The sequence below is a fragment of the Hyperolius riggenbachi genome, chromosome 3 (genome assembly GCF_040937935.1).
Source record: "Hyperolius riggenbachi isolate aHypRig1 chromosome 3, aHypRig1.pri, whole genome shotgun sequence".
In the NCBI taxonomy this organism is placed as follows: Eukaryota; Metazoa; Chordata; class Amphibia; order Anura; family Hyperoliidae; genus Hyperolius; species Hyperolius riggenbachi.
The window spans coordinates 55456085-55474492 of NC_090648.1; the positions used below are offsets into that span (position 1 = coordinate 55456085).

Consider the following 18408-nt stretch of genomic DNA (forward strand, 5'->3'; position numbering starts at 1 on the left):
GTGCAGCGCTGGACTGGTGGTCGGGAAAAGAGTGAGGAGGATCCAGAGGGTGCAGCGCTGAACTGGTGGTCGGGAGAAGAGTGAGGAGGATCCAGAGGGAGAATCAGACTTCTGCTTTATTTTCAACTATAAGTCTACTTTAAGCCTTGCAACAAATTAAGTAAAAAGTGGACACAGAACAAGTTGTATTTAGGCTTAGCACTATATAAGAAGGACGCTTGTCATCACCCCTCCCACAATCTTGCTTCTCACTGATTGGCTGAGGGCAGTTCAGTGTGACACAAAGCTGAGAAGGTAGCAGATGCTGAAATATGATCTGTACTGTGCTTAAATGATTACAAAGCAAGCTAGATATGACAGTGCAGTTTTTCTAAGAGAAAAAAAAATAGTAAGGGAGTGACTGGCTAAGCATTACCTTGTACTCATACTGTGCTGCATGATCTGGTTTTTCTTGTTTTCCTGTATTGTCATATTGCTGTATGTCACCCCTAAATATTGTCTGTAACCTAAACTAATGTCCAGCGCTGCGTGATAAGTTGGTGCTTTATAAATACAATAAATAAATAAAGTAAATAGATCATAAATGACATCAGGTTTGGCTTCAATCAGAGGGAATGAAAATGGAAACTGCCAGGAACAGGTTTCTCTTTATTTACAATATGAAATTCACCAAAATCAGTACAATACATGTTATGTAAGCAGAACAAGTATATATCTACTTCTATATGTATTTTTTCCCTGGGATAGTAGAATTGTTCCTGGTGCTTTAATGCTTTACAAACCAATCCACTGAGCAGCATGAAAGAGTCCTCAGGATTCTCTGTAAATATGCTGCCATGTGCGTCTAGCAAGAAATAAAAGAAACACTGGGAAACACTTCTCCCCAGTGATGAGAGAGATACGCAGAACTGAACAAGCCTGTTATTGGCTGCTGCACTCTCCTCTCCATTCCTACTTCTAGCTATGTCAGGAAGATGGAAAGCAGTATGCTGTGGCCAAGTTCAGGTTCACTGAAGGCAAAGCTATGTAACATTGACCCTTACTTGTCACCAGTGTGAGATCTCTCATGTCTGACAAGCTGAGATTTCTGAACAAAACCTTTCCCACACTCAGCACATGTATATGGTTTCTCACCAGTGTGACATCTCTCATGTCTGACAAGTTTTGATTTCTCTGCAAAACATTTCCCGCACTCAGCACATGAATAGGGCTTTTCACCAGTGTGAGCTCTCTCATGTATGACCAGATATGATTTCTGTGCAAAACATTTCCCACACTCAGCACACAAATGTGGCTTCTCACCAGTGTGAGATCTCTCATGACTCACAAGTTCTGATTTCTGTGCAAAGCATTTCCCACACTCAGCACATGGATATGGTTTCTCACCAGTGTGACATCTCTCATGCCTAACAAGTTTTGATTTCTCTGCAAAACATTTCCCGCACTCAGAACAGGAATATGGCTTTTCACCAGTGTGGGATTTTTCATGACAGCGAAGTTGTGATTTCTGTGCAAAACATTTCCCACACTCATTACATACATGAGGCTTCTCACCAGTGTGGGATCGCTCATGATAATGAAGATGTGATATATGTGCATAAGATTTCCCACACTCAGCACATGAATATGGCTTCTCCCCAGTGTGAGATCTCTCATGTACAACAAGCAGAGTTTTCCATAAAAAACATTTCCCACACTCAGCACATGAATAGGGCATTTCTCCAGTATGAGATTGCTCATGTATAACAAGTTTTGATTTGCATACAAAACATTTCCCACACTTAGCACATGAATATGGCTTATCACCCGTGTGCAATCTCTCGTGTCTGACTAGTTTTGATTTGCATAAAAACCGTTTCCCACACTCAGAACATGAATATGGCTTCTCACCAGTGTGTGATCTCTCATGCCTGACAAGTGCTGATTTGGACACAAAACATTTCCCACACTCAGCACATGAATAGGAATTCTCACCCGTGTGAGATTTCTCATGTATGACTAAATGTGATTTGTGTACAAAACATGTACCACACTCAGCACATGAATATGGCTTCTCACCAGTGTGAAACCTCTCGTGTATAACAAGATTTGATTTCAGCACAAAACATTTCCCACACATGGAACAGGAATGAGAGCCTCCAGCAGTGGGAGAGCTGTACTGGGTATGAGGCCCCTCATGGTTAGACATTAGAGGGGAGTCTGGGGGAATATTAGGAGTAACTAGAACCTTCTCATGAGATCTCTCATGCCTGACAAGGCCTGCTTTATACAGAAAACATTTCCCACACTCAGCACATGAATAGGGCTTCTCACCAGTATGAGATCTCTCATGCCTAACAAGTTTTGCTTTGCATACAAAACTTTTCCCACACTCAGCACATGAATATGGCTTCTCACCAGTGTGAGATCTTTCATGTACAACAAGCGGAGCTTTCCATAAAAAACCTTTCCCACACTTAGCACATGAATAGGGCATTCCACCAGTGTGAGATTGTTCATGTATGACAAGATTTGATTTGCATACAAAACACTTCCCACACTCAGCACATGAATATGGCTTCTCACCAGTGTGCAATCTCTCGTGTCTGACAAGTTTTGATTTGCATAAAAATCGTTTCCCACACTTAGAACATGAATATGGCTTCTCACCAGTGTGTGATCTCTCATGTCTGACAAGCTCTGATTTGGACACAAAACATTTCCCACACTCAGCACATGAATAGGAATTCTTACCAGTGTGAGATCTCTCATGTATCACTAAATGTGATTTGTGTACAAAACATATCCCACACTCAGCACATGAATACGGCTTCTCACCAGTGTGAGATCTCTCGTGTATAACAAGATTTGATTTCAGCACAAAACATTTCCCACACATGGAACAGGAATGAGATCCTGCAGCAGTGGAAGAGCTGTACTGGGTATGAGGCCCCTCAGGGTTAGATATGTGAGGGGAGTGTGGAGGAATATTAGGGGTAACTAGGACCAGATCATGAGATCTCTGATGTCTGACAAGGTCTACTTTATACTGAAAACATTTCCCACACTCAGCACATGAATATGGCTTCTCACCAGCATGAGATCTCTCATGAAGGACAAGATTTGATCTCCGTACAAAACATTTCCCACATGTGGAACAGGAATTAGATCCTCCAGCAGTGGGAGAGCTGTACTGGGTATGATGCCCCTCAGGGTTAGACAGGTGAGGGGAGTCTAGAGGAATATTTGGGGTAACCAGGATATCTGCAGGAGTCTCTTGTCCAATGACATCTTTCGTTGTACAGTCTGTGGATACAGAGAGACGAGTCTCTGAAAGGTTCCGGATGCCGGGACTCCACACTGCAAATAGAGAAACATCATCACTTCCTGTTATATAATAACAAATAATTAACATACAACTTGCACCATCTCAGAGTTATTGGCATGTCACTGACCAACACTAGTTATCAGCCTGACAGAGAACTACTCAAATCGGATTATCTGCATACTATTTATATTACATTTGCAAACAAGTCAGTTATTTGCATCTCATTGACCCTCCCTACAGCTAAAGCACTGGCCATACATGGAAAAGCAGTAAATTGTAGAGCTTGATGAGACAATGGAAGCAATGTTTTACTCCTGTGACAACAGACCTATACGTACTTATAGCAAGAAATCTGTGTTATGTTTGTAGAGCAATGGGCTTTCACTTACACATTCTTACTACCATTGTATCCTCTCATGTCACTCAGTCTAGCTTTTCCTGGAATGATTATAGCTGAGTCAGTCTTCTGTGATGTCTTTTCAAGCCCAAGTCTGCCCCCTTGTGGCTCTGCTTTCCTGCTATTTATCCTTGAAGCAGCAAAGCAGAGCCACAAGGGGGCAGGCTTGGGCTTGAAAAGACATTAGAGAAGACTGACTCAGCTATAATCATTTCGGAGAAAGCTAGACTGAATGCTCAGCCTGGGATTCTTATCAGGCCTGATAACAGGCAGATTTAGCAGAGAAGAATGAAACAGAGAGCAGGGTAGGTGTTTTCTCTAATGTTCCCATTGATATAAATGGTAAAATGCATGAGGGTGCATCGTCTCTGGTTCTCTTTAACACACACACGTCTGATATTTTTGGACGACTTGTTGTTCAAACTGGTTGTAGGACATGTGTACGTTCGATCATTAGACTGATAGCGGCAGTTTTGACTGATCCACTTGGCGGATCCGTGAACTAACTGTCGTTCAAATTACAGTTAGGTCCATAGATGTGTACAAATGACTGACACTAATAGACATTCAAACAACAAGTCGTTTGATCTGGTCCATTGTTCTATCCAGTCCATTAACCAAACGACATTTAAATTAGCTGTAATTGGCATTTCAAATGTTTTGTCGTTTGTGTGTACAAGGAAACAGAACAACTTTTTGTTTGAATGACAAGTCGTTCGAAGGTCCGGTTTGAACAAGAACCGGGCATAAAATCAGACGTGTGTACACACCTTAAGTCACAGCAAAAAATGCCTTGTAGGCAAATAAAAAGCAGCTCGACATTGGGGGGGGGGGGGGGGGGTGTTACATCATCAGATTCCCCCTGTGCCTCTGCACACACCGAATAATACACAGCAAAAAATTGGTAGTCGCCCAGTCAGGCTGATAACCATTATATGAGGAGCTCATAAAGGCTGGGCAAATATATAGAGCAAGAAGGAATCTGCTGGGTCCTCCCCCCCATGTCTGTCCGGCTGCACTCTATAGGGGCTCTTGGTTCTGTGGGCGACCTCTTAGGGCTGGTGCAAACCACAAGAGCTTTTTAAACGCTAGAGATTTTAAAAGCTCTTGCTAATGGAATGCCATGGGGGATTTATACGAAATCACATCGCTCCAGTGTGAACACACACATAGGATAAACAGTAGCAGGAGTTTTAAAATCGCAAAGCGCTCAGAATAGCTCTTCTGGTGTGCACCATCCCTTATGCTGGGGATACACGGTACGTTTCTGTACCGTGTATCGACCAGCTGATCCGGCCAGCTGATAATATTCAGCTGGCTCGATCAAGCTGCTCGACCCCCGTCCGCTCGATCCCCGCCGGCGGACAATGGCAGGGAATTGAGCGCTGATAAGGAAGTGCCGGCGGGGACGAGGGGCAATCGATCCGCGCGTACGAGCGGGGATGCGGCTGGGGACCATCCGGCGGCATCGACCCGTGTATTCCCGGCTTAAGGGCCTATTTCCATTACACGCAGATTGGATGCAGAAAAACTGTCTTCAATGAATGTCTATGGGCCTGTTTCCACTATCGCGAATCCGCATGCGTCCAACGCATGCAGATTCGCACATGTAACGCAAGTGGATGGGCCTGTTTCCACTGTAGCGTTGTAGAGGTGCACAAAAGAGCCGCAGAATTCGCCTGCGAGTGGAATGCATGCGAATCGCATGCAATGTATTTAATAGGGAAATCGCATGCGGTTTCCCCATGCGTTTTTTGCTGCGAATTCGCATAGGTACGAATGTAAATTCACACAGGCAGTGACATGGTTAAAATCGCATATACCTTCACCTATGCGAATTCGCATGTGGCAAAAAACGCAAGAGGAATCGCATCCGCATACGATTTCATCAGCGGTGGAATCCAGGCGATTCTGCACCGCAATAGTGGAAACGAGCCCTAAACGCTATTTTTCTGATGCAGATTTCCCCATAGGCATTCATTGGAGTCAGTTTTTCTGCATCCAATCTGCGTGTAGTGGAAATAGGCCCTAAGCTTTTTACCCTATATCAGATGTGTCAAATCATGGATATCCCCATTGTAGGTGTGGGAATGCGAATGCATCCCCCGTTAGCATAGGAACCCCTCTAGTAGGCCTGAACGATTTTAGGAAAAGATTGAATCGCACGATTTCTGTCAGAAATTGCGATTTCGATTCGATTCACGATTTTCTTAAAATAAAGCTTTCGTACTAAATTCACAATTCACACCATGTACTTCGGCCAGTTATCACGCCTGAAACAAACCATTTTAGGATTAATCAGAGTCTGCTCATTCAGCTCCTTTATCAAATGCACAGTGTCCAGCAGGCCAGGCCAGCACACAACAGCTTAGCACAGATCAGTGAGATCACCATGCTGTTTGCCTCAATCAGAATTCTGCTGTGCAAAGGAGGCGGAGCTGTGATAATACCATTTCCAAGCCTAAAGATTTGATTACTGGCCATACTTTTTTTTTGAGTTACAGGCCCAGCTGGAGTGAGCGTGAGAGCTGATGACAGCTGATGACTGGAGGGAAAACAAGTGAGACCCTGCGGGCCGAGTCTGCCCAGCTGATTACGCGCTGGGAGCACTGTTGGAGGCAGAGGGAAATGAGCGAGAGCCTGCAGGTGAAGTCTATCGTGCGGGGCCCGCCCACCTCATGACACGCTAGGTGGAGTCTGTCGTGCGGCGCCCGCCCACCTCATGACACGCTAGGTGGAGTCTCTCGCGGCGCCCGCCCACCTCATGACACGCTAGGCAGAGTAGGAGGGCAAGAGAGCCAATGATGTAGGAGGAGGAAGCGGCGCACAGCGGGAGAAAGAACGGAGTGATAGTGAGCCACCGCTGGGAACAAGAGCCAATGAGCCACTGCTACTTGACCATAGAGCGGCAAGTTGGAATGCACAGCGGGAGGGCGCGGGATATTGGAAAAATCGATGCTCTGACGATCACGGAATCGCCGTTTCCGTCATCGCGATTTCGATGCAAAAACGATAAATCGTTCAGGCCTACCCTCTAGGACAGTGACCTGCAAACTTGGTTCTCCAGCTGTGAAGGAACTACAAGTCCCACAATGCATTTGCCTTTATGAATCATGACTGTGGCATTCAGACTCCCACAATGCATTGTTAGACTTGTAGTTCCTTAACAGCTGGAGAGCCAAATTTGCAGATCACTGCTCTAGGAGATTGGCCTTGACGTTGGCAGAGGCGCTTAAAGCGGAACTGAACTCAGAATGTTCTTTCAGCTCTAAAAGATATGCCACAGCATAATAACCTTTAAAGAAAAACTTTTCATTGTTACAGCTGATACACATCCTGCAATAAATCTGCAATGTATCCACTTCCTGCTTTCATGGAAGCAGACATGTTGTTAACATCCTGTGATTTCAAATTAGCCTCTCTGCCATGGAAGTCAACTGACACAGCGGAGGGATCAAATTACAAGTTGTGATTAGTCACAAATGATGGGGAATTAGACAGGCTAAACTCTCTAAATACACGCAGGGTGCATTTCTCCACAGTTTCCTTCTGTCCTGTGCAGGAGTTCAGGTCCACTTAAACCCCCATGCATGTTGGATATGTGGCACCAACACTAAGTCGGTAACACTAAGTCACCCCCTACTGTGACCAATCTGTGTACAGTAATGTATAGTGACGGTTATCAGCTTGTTACAGGCCGGTAACACTAAAGCCTCGTACACACACCTAACTAACATTGTCCGAGGCAGCTTACAACGACCAGCTCAGCCAATAGGCGAGTGTATAGAGGCCCCCCAACCAGCAACGGAGAGTCATGAAGCAATCCGCCTGGTGAATCAATTTGGCCGAGCGACAGCCAACTTCTTTGAAGATGCCACTCCCCACCCATCATGTGATGTCACACACACGCTGCTCTGTTGTCCACACCCCCCATAACAACAGAACGCATTGTCAGAAACACAGCTGACATGTCTAACGGCTGGTCCAGCGATGCCGCCCAAGGTGATTGGGTCTCGATCCGCAATGGACGACATTGGCTGTAATGCTGGGCATACACGGCTCGAAAATACGCCAGTATCGAGCCAGCGGCTGGATGCCGGCGCGTCACCGCTCGTCTGCGCGGATCGATTCCCGTGGGCGCTGCTAATCAGCGTTTTGTTTTCTCCCATTGTTCTCCCCGCCAGTATCGAGCGCAGAATAAATCCGGCGGGTATCAGACAGGTTGAATATTATCAAACGAGCCATCAGCGGCTCGATTGATAATAGAAAACGAGCCGTGTATGCCCAGCATTAGGTGTGTACACATCTTTAGTCACCCCCTACTGTGACGCATCTATGTACAGTGACCTTTATCAACTTATTACAGGCTACTGACACTAATGCTGGGTACACACTATGAGATTTTCTGGCCGATTTACTGTCAGATCGATTATTTCCAACATGTCATTTTCCGATCGATTTCCTATTACGGTGCACGGAAATCGATCGGGAAGCAAATCGGACGTGTTGGAAATAATCGATCTGACAGTAAATCGTCCAGAAAATCTCATAGTGTGTACCCAGCATTACTCATCCCTACTGTGACCAATCTGTGCACAATAATGTACAGTGACATGTAATGTACAGGTTAATTAACGTTTGTGTTGGAAAAGTGTGACTGATGGGGATTTTATAATCGGATGCATTCACGATTTCATTGGTAATCGGTATTTCAGAGAATGCAAACGCGTCACAATCGCTACATGTGACAATTTAGTGACTCTCACAGTGGGGAAGTCCTCGCCTGATCAGCATTGTATTGCTGCTGCGAGATGGAACGGATGCTTCAGACTCCCTCACCAACCCCCCTCTCCACAGAACAGGGAACGCCAAAGCCATCAGGATGTCTGTACTTGTTAGTAAGCGGTCACCAAATACAATCAATAATAAGAGCTTGAAGTTAATCTGAGATGGCAAAATAAAAAGATTTTATACTTACCCAGGGCTTCCTCCAGCCCCATGGGCACTGGTGCGTCCCTTGTCATCCTCCCGAGTGCTTCCGTTTAGTCCCAATCAGGCCTGGTAAACTGGCTCAGTCGTGCCAGTCAGCTCTTAAGCGCATGCACAGAAGAGCCGACTGGTGCGACTGAGCCAGATTATCGTGCCTGATTGCAACTAAACAGACGCATTCTGGAGGATGGCGAGGGACGCATCGGTGCTCATGAGGCTGGAGGAAGCCCCGGGTAAGTATAAAATCTTTTTATTTTGCCATCTCAGGTACACTTTAAGATGACAAAAATCTAAACAGTACATAGCATAACCCCGAATCAGGCCAGTGTGAGCAGTGACACAGTCAAACCTACAGTAAAAATACACATTTATTCTATATTTACTGCTGATTACTCACCTATCCTGCCCTCTGTAACACTGTACTCCTCTTTACTTGTCCTCATCATGTCACCCATCATAGACTGCTGGTCACTCCTCACATATGTCTCCTCTTCTTTTTTTGTACTCATTGTTTCACCCTCCTCCGCAGACTGCTGATCACCCTTCACACATATCGCTTCTTCTTCCTCTTTATTTGTCACCATAATGTCACTCTCTGTTATAGGCTGCTGGTCACACCTCACATATGTTTCTTCTTCCTCTTTAATTGACCTCATTGTGTCACCCTCCTCCATAGACATCTCATTTTGTTTTTCTTTGATTGTCCTCATCATGTCACCCTCCTCCGTAGACTGCTGATCACCCCTCACATATGTATCTTCTTCCTCTTTAATTGACCTCATTATGTCTCCCTCCTTCATAGGCAGCAGATCATTCCTCACATATGTCTCCTCTTCGTCCTCGTTTTTTGTACTCATTGTGTCACCCTCTATAGCAGACTGCTGATCACCCTTCACATATGTCTCTTCTTCCTCTTTACTTGTCCTCATCACGTTACCCTGTTCCATAGTCTGCAGATCACCCCTCACATACATATCATTTTCTTCTTCTTTGATTGTCCTCATCATGTCACGCTCCTCCACAGACTGCTGATAACTCCTCACATATGTGCCGCCTTCTTCCTCTTTACTTGTCCTTATCATGTCACCCTTCTCTATAGTCTGCTGATCACTCCTCACATATTTCTCTTCTTCCTCTTTCATTGTCCTCATCATGTCACTCTTCTCTATAGTCTGCTGATCACTCCTCACACACGTCTCATTTTCTTCTTCTTCTTTGATTGTCCTCATCATGTCACCCTCCTCCGCAGACTGCTGATAACTCTTCACATATGTCTCTTCTTTTACTTTATTTGTCCCCACCAGGTCTCCCATGTCCATAGACTGATGATCATCCCTCACATTGGTCTCTTCTTCCTTTTTAACGACATCACTTACATGTATCAGTTCTCCACCCTAAGTTCACAAAATGAGAGCTAATTTAAATTGGGAACACAGATAACAGCATATGCAGAAGGATAATGAAATACAGTTTGGAGTCTCTGGGGACCCTCAGTTGCCCCTACCTGATAATGGTGGGGGGTGGTGTGACCTTCCTGTGGAAAATCCCAAGAATAAAGAGGACCTGTACTTCTCTCTGGTTGGTTTCTGTTACTTGATTCATCTGTAAGAAACAAACCCACTAACTGAATACATTGGGGTTGATTCACTAACAATAGCGCTGCCAAACAGCGCTAATAAATTACTGTTACAAGTGCTAATAGAGCAGCGCAACTTACTTTTTACTCCCAGCACACTACACATGCTAGTGGCAGCATAGCGTGCATAATTAAGCAGAGTCAGTGGAGCGGGTGCTGAGCGCATGCTATGCTGCAGTAGTGCAGCATGGCGAGCGCTGGTAACTTGTGCCCGCTCCTTGCCAATACCAGACGCTCCACTCGTCCCACCCACAATCTCACTGTAAGATAAGCCGCACACCAACTACTTTGCATTCTATCAAAGTGTCTTATCTTCAGTGTTGTCCCATAAAATTATGTGATAAATATTTAGAAAAGTGGGAGAGATCACTATTGTGAGATACTGTATGTGTTTACCAGATGATGGATATAAGGGAGGATCTAGGTAAACCCCAAGTACTGCTCTCTCCTTTACAAGAAATGAAAGTCTCCTCTTACCCAGTTATGTGAGAGATGGCTGATTCTCCATCATGGTGTCCTTGTAGAGGTCCTGGTGTCCTTCTATACACTGCCCCTCCTCCATGGAGAAATAGATGAGACAATGTGCTTCCTTATAGTAACCTGACACATAGAATGATACAGTCACCACCCATACAAATCGCTAGCTGTCACTGGATACTGTCCTATCATTCCAGGTAATGCTCAACTCACCCTGACAGCAGATCAAACAGGATGTTGTTGGCTTCTGCTTCTTGTGTCCCTCAGAGGTGAGGCGGGGGCACTGCAATGGTTAACTGATTTCAAACATGGAAAACTCTGTATGGGAAGACTGAAAGTAAGGTCACGTGACACCCCCAGAACCCCCCTCACCTCTCCAGTCACGTCCAAGTGTGCTCTCATTAAAGGACAACTGTAGTGAAAGGTATATGAAGGCTGCCATATTTACTTCATTTTAAGTAGTACTAGTTGCCCAGCAGTCTTGCTTATCCTCTGCTTCTAACACTTTTAGTCACACACCCAGAACAAGCATGTTTTCGACATTATTGTCAGACCTGACAAGATTAGTTGCATGCTTGATCTTCAGGATCCCAAAATATCATTAACAAATCTAGAATCAGAGCTCAACCTTTTTTCAGAGGTCTCATATTACAAACTAAATAAAAATAAAACTGTGATCCTTCCCTGTAATTTAGATACCAACTCAATAAACTCTCTTAAAAAAATATCCCAGTATTCATGGACAGAAAAAGCATTTAAATATTTAGGTATCTACATCACACCCACCATTGGCCAAATTTATAAAACAAATTATGAACCCTGGATATATGGGCTTAAAACCCAATTAGATTTATTAGCAAAATTAGAATTTTCATGGCTAGGGAGAGTTGCAGCTGTAAAAATGATGATCCTCCCTAGACTATTATATTTATTTAGAAACCTTCCTGTTAAAGTACCCCAGAAATGTTTTACCCCTATACAAAAAATGATCAACAAATTTGTAATATGTAACAAATCACCCAGATTCTCGTATGACATACTAACCTTACATGCTTCTGACTTGGGCCTTGGAGTACCAGATATTGGTCTATACTATAGAGCAACTATTTTAGAGCAATCTAGAGAGATTTGGATCGAAAGTAACAAACAATGGGTAACACTAGAACAATTACAACATCCTATTGTCCCTTATAAAAGTTTACTGGAAACCAAACTTCTATGGAAATCAACATTAAAAATTCCCAACCCCATTACAGCTAATACTGTCAAGATTTGGAAGGATTTTACTCAAAGATGCACAAAGAATCCTATATCCACCAAGCAAATACCTATCCCATTGGGTAATATCCACAATGTAGTAAAAAAGATTTCTATAGAAAATTAGGTAGAGAAAGGAATAACGACTGTAGATAAACTACTCCAAGACTCAAAGATGAAAGCATTTCAAGATATTGTAGAAGAATATGACATTCCAAGGTCAGAAGAATATAAATATCTAAAAATTCAGAAATTTTTTAAATATCACTTCCCCACTCCTATATTACTTCCTCCACTCATTGCTAAACTTTTATCCCCAGACCAGCAGCATCTGAAAGGTACTGCAATATTTTACAGAACCTTGCTGACAAATAAGGGAGGCTCACCTCAATGGCAGCTCACAAAATGGCAACAATATTTCAGGGAAGACATAGAAAGGGAAGATTGGGAGAAATCTATGAGATCTCTGAAAAAGGCTTCTCATTGTATATCACATCATGAGAATTTACTTAAGATGCTATGGAGATGGTACCTGACTCCGAGTAAAATCTCCAAGTTTGACTCCAATGTCTCACCTTCATGTTGGAGGGGATGTGGAGATGAAGGCACCTTGGAACATATTTACTGGGAATGTCCCAAACTACAAGAAATGTAGAAAGAAATTGAGCTAATATTAAAAAAACTACCAGTAAGCCTATCCCACATCCCACCAAAAATGGCCCTATTACATCTAGATATTATAGATCTACCACCAAAAGAACGTATACTATACAACCATATTTTTGTAACTATAAGAATCCTACTAGCTGAAAATTGGAAAACTAAATATGTACCTGGTGCTGAAGAAATCATTAAGAGAGTCAATTTTAATCTATCGGCAGAAAAGAAATGGGCAATGAATACAGGGGTCCTTGAACCCTTCATGAGAAAGATAGAATATTGGTCTTTAATCTACCCAGAGACGGATATTTTTGATTATTAATAACATAAGGTATGCTGATATGGAGATAAATAGATGCAAGACTTCTGTTCTCTTCCTCTCATATCTTTAGAGATAACGGGAAAAATAAAAATAGAAATCTTATTTTGGTTCTAATTCACTTTGATACAATGCTAACAAATGACTCAGGTTTAGGTTTTTTTTTGTAATACTGAGTTTATGGAGAATAATAATAGAAGAAGAATGAAGAATATATTATGTTAAGTTTTTACTATCTTTATTAATAAAGTATAATACGGAATACTGTTTAGTATAAAACAATGTTCTAGATTTTGTAAGGTTGTTATCTTTTGTAGCCTAGTTCACCTGTCCTGCTGCCTAATTCATACTAAAATCTAACCTAGAAACCTGTCTGGATGGTTGCTGGTCAACCATCTAGTGGGGTGGATAAGATTGGCAGCTAGACACTTTGTTTATAGAAAAATGGCTCGGCTCCCTGGGATCTCTGTAGGGTGGTTTTATTCCCCCATTTCCCAGGTTGAGCTGAGTCCATTTGAGGAAAATATTGTACTATGGTGTTCTGGACTGCATACAAAATAGAGTTGTAGAAACATAGCTTAACCAGGCTTGTATGTATACTAACTTTGTACACCCATAACAAGAGATTCTGTTTTATATATATGATTATATATGTAATATATTATGTTATGTAAGATATATAAGACTTATTTATTAAGTCTGATGTTGTTAAAAATTTTCAAAAACTGTTCAATAAAAATTATTGAAACATAGTTGCATGCTTGTTTCTGGTCTAATTCAGACATGACTGCAGCAAAAGAGAGCAGCAGAGCTGCCAGGCAACTGGTATTGTTTAAAGTGGACCCAAATTAAAAATACAAGATTTCAGAAATAAAATCTATTTTCTAAATTATAATAATAAATAGCAGCCTTTTTTCAGTTGCATGATGACAAATATAAAATATTTTACATTTATTGGAGGAAACCCCTCCCTTCCTTTCAAATTGACAGGACAAAATCCAGCAAACTGGTGAAGTAGGTGGTCCGGCAATGGAGGAATTGCTAATGGCTGTCCCCAGTATAACCCTAGTTATTAAAAGAGAAGGGTGAAAAGCATGCACTGAAATGCCCATAGGTTTGAAGAAGTGTCTATTTATCTTTGTATGTGTCAGAGTGGTGCAACTAAATATTTTTAATTTAAAAAAAATGTTTGGTTTGGGTCCGCTTTAAAAGGTAATGAATATGGCATCCTCCATATACCTCTCACTACAGTTGTCCTTTAAGGTAGGGGTTGTCTATTCCCTTGGTATGACAGACAGGAAGTGCACAGAATGTTTTCTACACTATGCACGTCCCCACCCCAATACCTGTCCTTCCTTCCTCCACCACAATACCAGTCCTCCCCAGGGTCCCCAACCGTCCCGGATTCATCAAGACGGTCACGGGTTGGGGGAGGGGTCCCGCTGTCCCAGGATACCCTCCCTTGTGTTCCGGCAGGCAGAGGTTAGGAGAGAAAGAAAAGATCGAGGCACCAGCCGCAAAACAGTGTACTAATGCGGCGGGGAGCAGAGCGAACATCACTCCTTCCTCCCTCCCTCTCCATCATGGCCCCCCTCGTGAGTCCCCATCATGAAATGGAGAGATCGTGCGCAGCGGCCAGCGGGTGTTTCGTTTATATTACCATTCGGTGACCGGCTTCCTACTTCCTGTTTAAACAGGAAGTAGGAAGCCGGCCGCTGGAATGGTATGTAAACTAAACACCCGCTGCCCGCGATCTCTCCATTTCATGATGGGGCCTCACGAGGGGGGCCATGATGGAGAGGGAGGGAGGAAGGAGTGATGTTCGCTCTGCTCCCCGCCGCATTAGTACACTGTTTTGCGGCTGGTGCCTCGATCTTTTCTTTCCTCTTCTGCCCAATACCCCTGGCTACATATACTGGGGACATATCCCCCTGGCTACATATACTGGGCACATATTCCCCTGACTTCATATACTGGGCACATATTCCCCTGACTACATAAACTGGGGACATTCATATACCCCTGGCTACATATACTGGGGACATATACCCCTGGCTACATATACTGGGGACATATACCCCTGGCTACATATACTGGGGACATATACCCCTGGCTACATATACTTGGGACATTCATATACCCCTGGCTACATATTCTGGGGACATATACCCCTGGCTACATATACTGGGGACATATACACCTGCCTACATATACTGGGGACGTATACACCTGGCTACATATACTGAGGACATATACCCCTGGCTACATATACTGGGGACATATACCCCTGGCTACATATACTGGGGACATATACCCCTGGCTACATATACTGGGGACATATACCCCTGGCTGCATATACTGGGAACATATACCCCTGGCTGCATATACTGGGAACATATACCCCTGGCTGCATATATTGGGAACATATACCCCTGGCTGTACATACTGGGACATATACACCTGGCTGCATATACTGGGACATATACACCTGGCTGCATATACTGGGACATATACACCTGGCTGCATATACTGGGACATATACACCTGGCTACATATTAGGCCTGAACGATTTTAGGAAAAGATTGCATTGAACGATTTCTGCCAGAAATTGCGATTTCGATTCAATACACGATTTTCTACTCACAACGATGGATCAGATCGCTCTGACCATCCATGACACAAAACCTCAACGTGTGAACCCAGGCTTAACCCAGGTGTAGAATTTAGTAATAGGTGCCCCTTTTATGCAGCTTATTACTACTGGAAGAAAAAAATATATATAAGGCAGCACAGTGGCGTAGTGGTTAGTGCTCTTGCCTTGCAGCGCTGGGTCCCTGGTTCAAATTCTAGCCTGGTCCTAGCCCTGCGAGGAGTTTGTATGTTCTCTCCATGTCTGTTTGGATTTCCTCTGGACACTTCGGTTTCCCCCCACATCCAAAAAAACCTACAGTTAAGTTAATTGGCTACTGAAAATTGGCCCTATACTATGGTACATATATTGACATATGACTATGGTAGGAATTAGATTGTGAGCTCCTCTGAGGGACAGTTAAGTGACAAGACAATATACTCTGTACAGCGCTGCGTAAGAGATAGAGATATATCTATATATTTATAATCTATATTACTATACATTTCTCAGTACTGTGTGACATCACATGACAACAATGACTCCCCATGTAGCCTATCAGGGTGACATTTTCAGTGTCAGTCACTGTCACCCAGGCACGCAGCAGCACACACCACAGGGCATGCAGAGAGGGGACCACAGTAATAGTAGTTTGCTGACTGTCCCCTGCCAGGTAGAGAGCAGACAGAAGTGTTAATTAATTACTGCGTGAACGGCTCGGCTCCCCGGGCAGTGCGTGCGTCTCTCAGGCTCTTCTCATTTTCCGGGCGAAGGGGGGCGGGACAAGCCCATCCTTCCTGTGTATGCCTGTCTGCCCCATTAACCAGCCTGGCTGTCACCCGGAGAGGGAGGGGGAATGATCCGACTCATTAACCCCTCACTGGCCTCCTCTCCAGCACCTACAGGGAGCATTTCTGCTTTTGCTATACGCGACTGAGGAGGAGGGAGCCGGAAGCAGAGCAGGAATCAGCAGCTGCAAAAACCGCAGCTCTGACGATCTCAAGATCGTCACACTGCTGATCGCGAGTTTCGGTTTAAAACCGAAAATTGTTCAGCCCTACTACATATACTGGGGACATATACCCCTGGCTACATATACTGAGGACATATACCCCTGGCTACATATACTGGGGACATATACCCCTGCCTACATATACACCTGGCTACATATTCTGGGGACATCTATACCTGCCTACATATACTGGGGACAAATACCTCTGGCTACATATACTGGGACATATACCCCTGCCTACATATACTGGGACATATACCCCTGCCTACATATACTGGGGACATATACCTCTGGCTACATATACTGGGGACATATACACCTGACTACATATACCATAGCTCCCAACTGTCCCTTTTTTGGAGGGACAGTCCCTCTTTCACCCTCATTTGTTCCTCTTTCTATGTAAATATATATATTTCTATACTAAAATGTGTTTGATTGACTCTAAACTTTATTCCCATCCTTTAAATTGATATAATACTAATTTTAAAATGTTACTATGAAGTAAAATGAACCAGGATAGAAAGGACCAGTGTGGTTGGAATTATAAAACAACATATTTTTCTTATGAAATCTTTATGGTATGTGTGGCTAGAGGCGTGGCCGGAGCGTGGCTTAAGTGTCCCTTTTTCTCATCTCAAAAAGTTGGGCTGTATGGTCCTCCCTATTACCGTATGTGCTCCTCCCATCCCCATTTATTTATTCTGCCATCCCTTCTCCCAGTATGTGCTCATTCCTCACCCCAATACCTGTCCTCCCCCACACCTATCCTTCCTTTCCCTACTATGCGCGCCTCCTTCACCCCAATACATGTACTCCCCCCATGTGCTCCTCTCCACTATGTGCTCCTCCCTCCCCCCCAAACAATACCTTTCCTCCCCCCATGTGCTCCTCTCTACTATGCGCTCCTTCCTCACCTCAATACCTTTCCAACCTGCCCCCTCTATGTGCCCCTCCACCTCTATGTGACAGTGTGCTATATGCGATGTATCAGCTACACATGGCAAAATGGAAATGAAATAAACAAAGTAACCTTTCACCTCCTCCTCTGCAGCCAACACGAGGCGCTCCCAGTATTTCCGCTCTATGACCACTTCCGGTCTCTTTCTTCCTAGAGGAGCTCGGACTGGCTGGCATTCCACCTGACGTCACCTCCCCATGTGACCTGCTCTGTGTCATTGTAGCACGATCAGAGGCTGCGGGTGCTGTATGCTCCTTCCAATTTACAGGCTCTTCTCATTCATTTTCTCTCTCTGATTCTGTACTTCTCAGCAACATCTTTTCATCAGTTCGCCATCTTGTGGACAGTCAGCTAACTGAAAGCTCTATCATCATTTATAGGAAAAGAGATTAGCTGGGAAGTATTCGGGAAACAATGGGATGTGGCAAGGTATAAGGGCGGGGCCAATATAATCTGGGCGTGGCAGGATTACCCACAAGTAGAGTGACCAAATTTTTCTGGGTTCAACCTTGGATGGGGGGGGGGGGGAGGGTGTTAGCGCAGCGTGCCATGCCGAAAATTGTGGGGTTGCCGCGCTCAGAGGCGTAGCTAGGGTTTTCAGCACCCGGGGACAAAGACCATTTTTGCGCCCCCCCTGGAGATGCCTGGGCAATGCAATGTAGGTATTTTGGACAATATAGGTTAAGGATAAGGATAATGGGGATAGGGATACAATGAAGGGTAAACATTCCGTCTGGAACACATGATGCTACTTCCTGTCAGAT

At 44.0% G+C, this 18408-nt stretch overlaps 1 protein-coding gene across 5 annotated transcripts; it reads right to left on the reverse strand.

Moving 5' to 3' along the window:
- Positions 1-628: 628 nt before the first annotated feature.
- Positions 629-17775, reverse strand: LOC137560967 (zinc finger protein 585A-like). Of its 5 annotated transcripts, none has more exons than XM_068272157.1 (6): positions 17717-17775; positions 11020-11089; positions 10807-10929; positions 10198-10295; positions 9091-10087; positions 629-3339 (listed from the first exon to the last, which is right to left on the reverse strand). In XM_068272157.1, the coding sequence occupies exons 5-6, from the start codon at positions 10010-10012 to the stop codon at positions 1040-1042; spliced, it is 3222 nt and encodes a 1073-aa protein (XP_068128258.1). In that variant the 5' UTR covers positions 10013-10087; positions 10198-10295; positions 10807-10929; positions 11020-11089; positions 17717-17775; the 3' UTR covers positions 629-1039. The 5 variants fall into 5 exon arrangements, with proteins under 5 accessions (XP_068128258.1, XP_068128261.1, XP_068128257.1 ...); XM_068272160.1 differs by having other exon boundaries at positions 17724-17762; XM_068272156.1 differs by having other exon boundaries at positions 11020-11137; positions 17717-17757.
- Between the last annotated feature and the right edge of the window lie 633 nt (positions 17776-18408).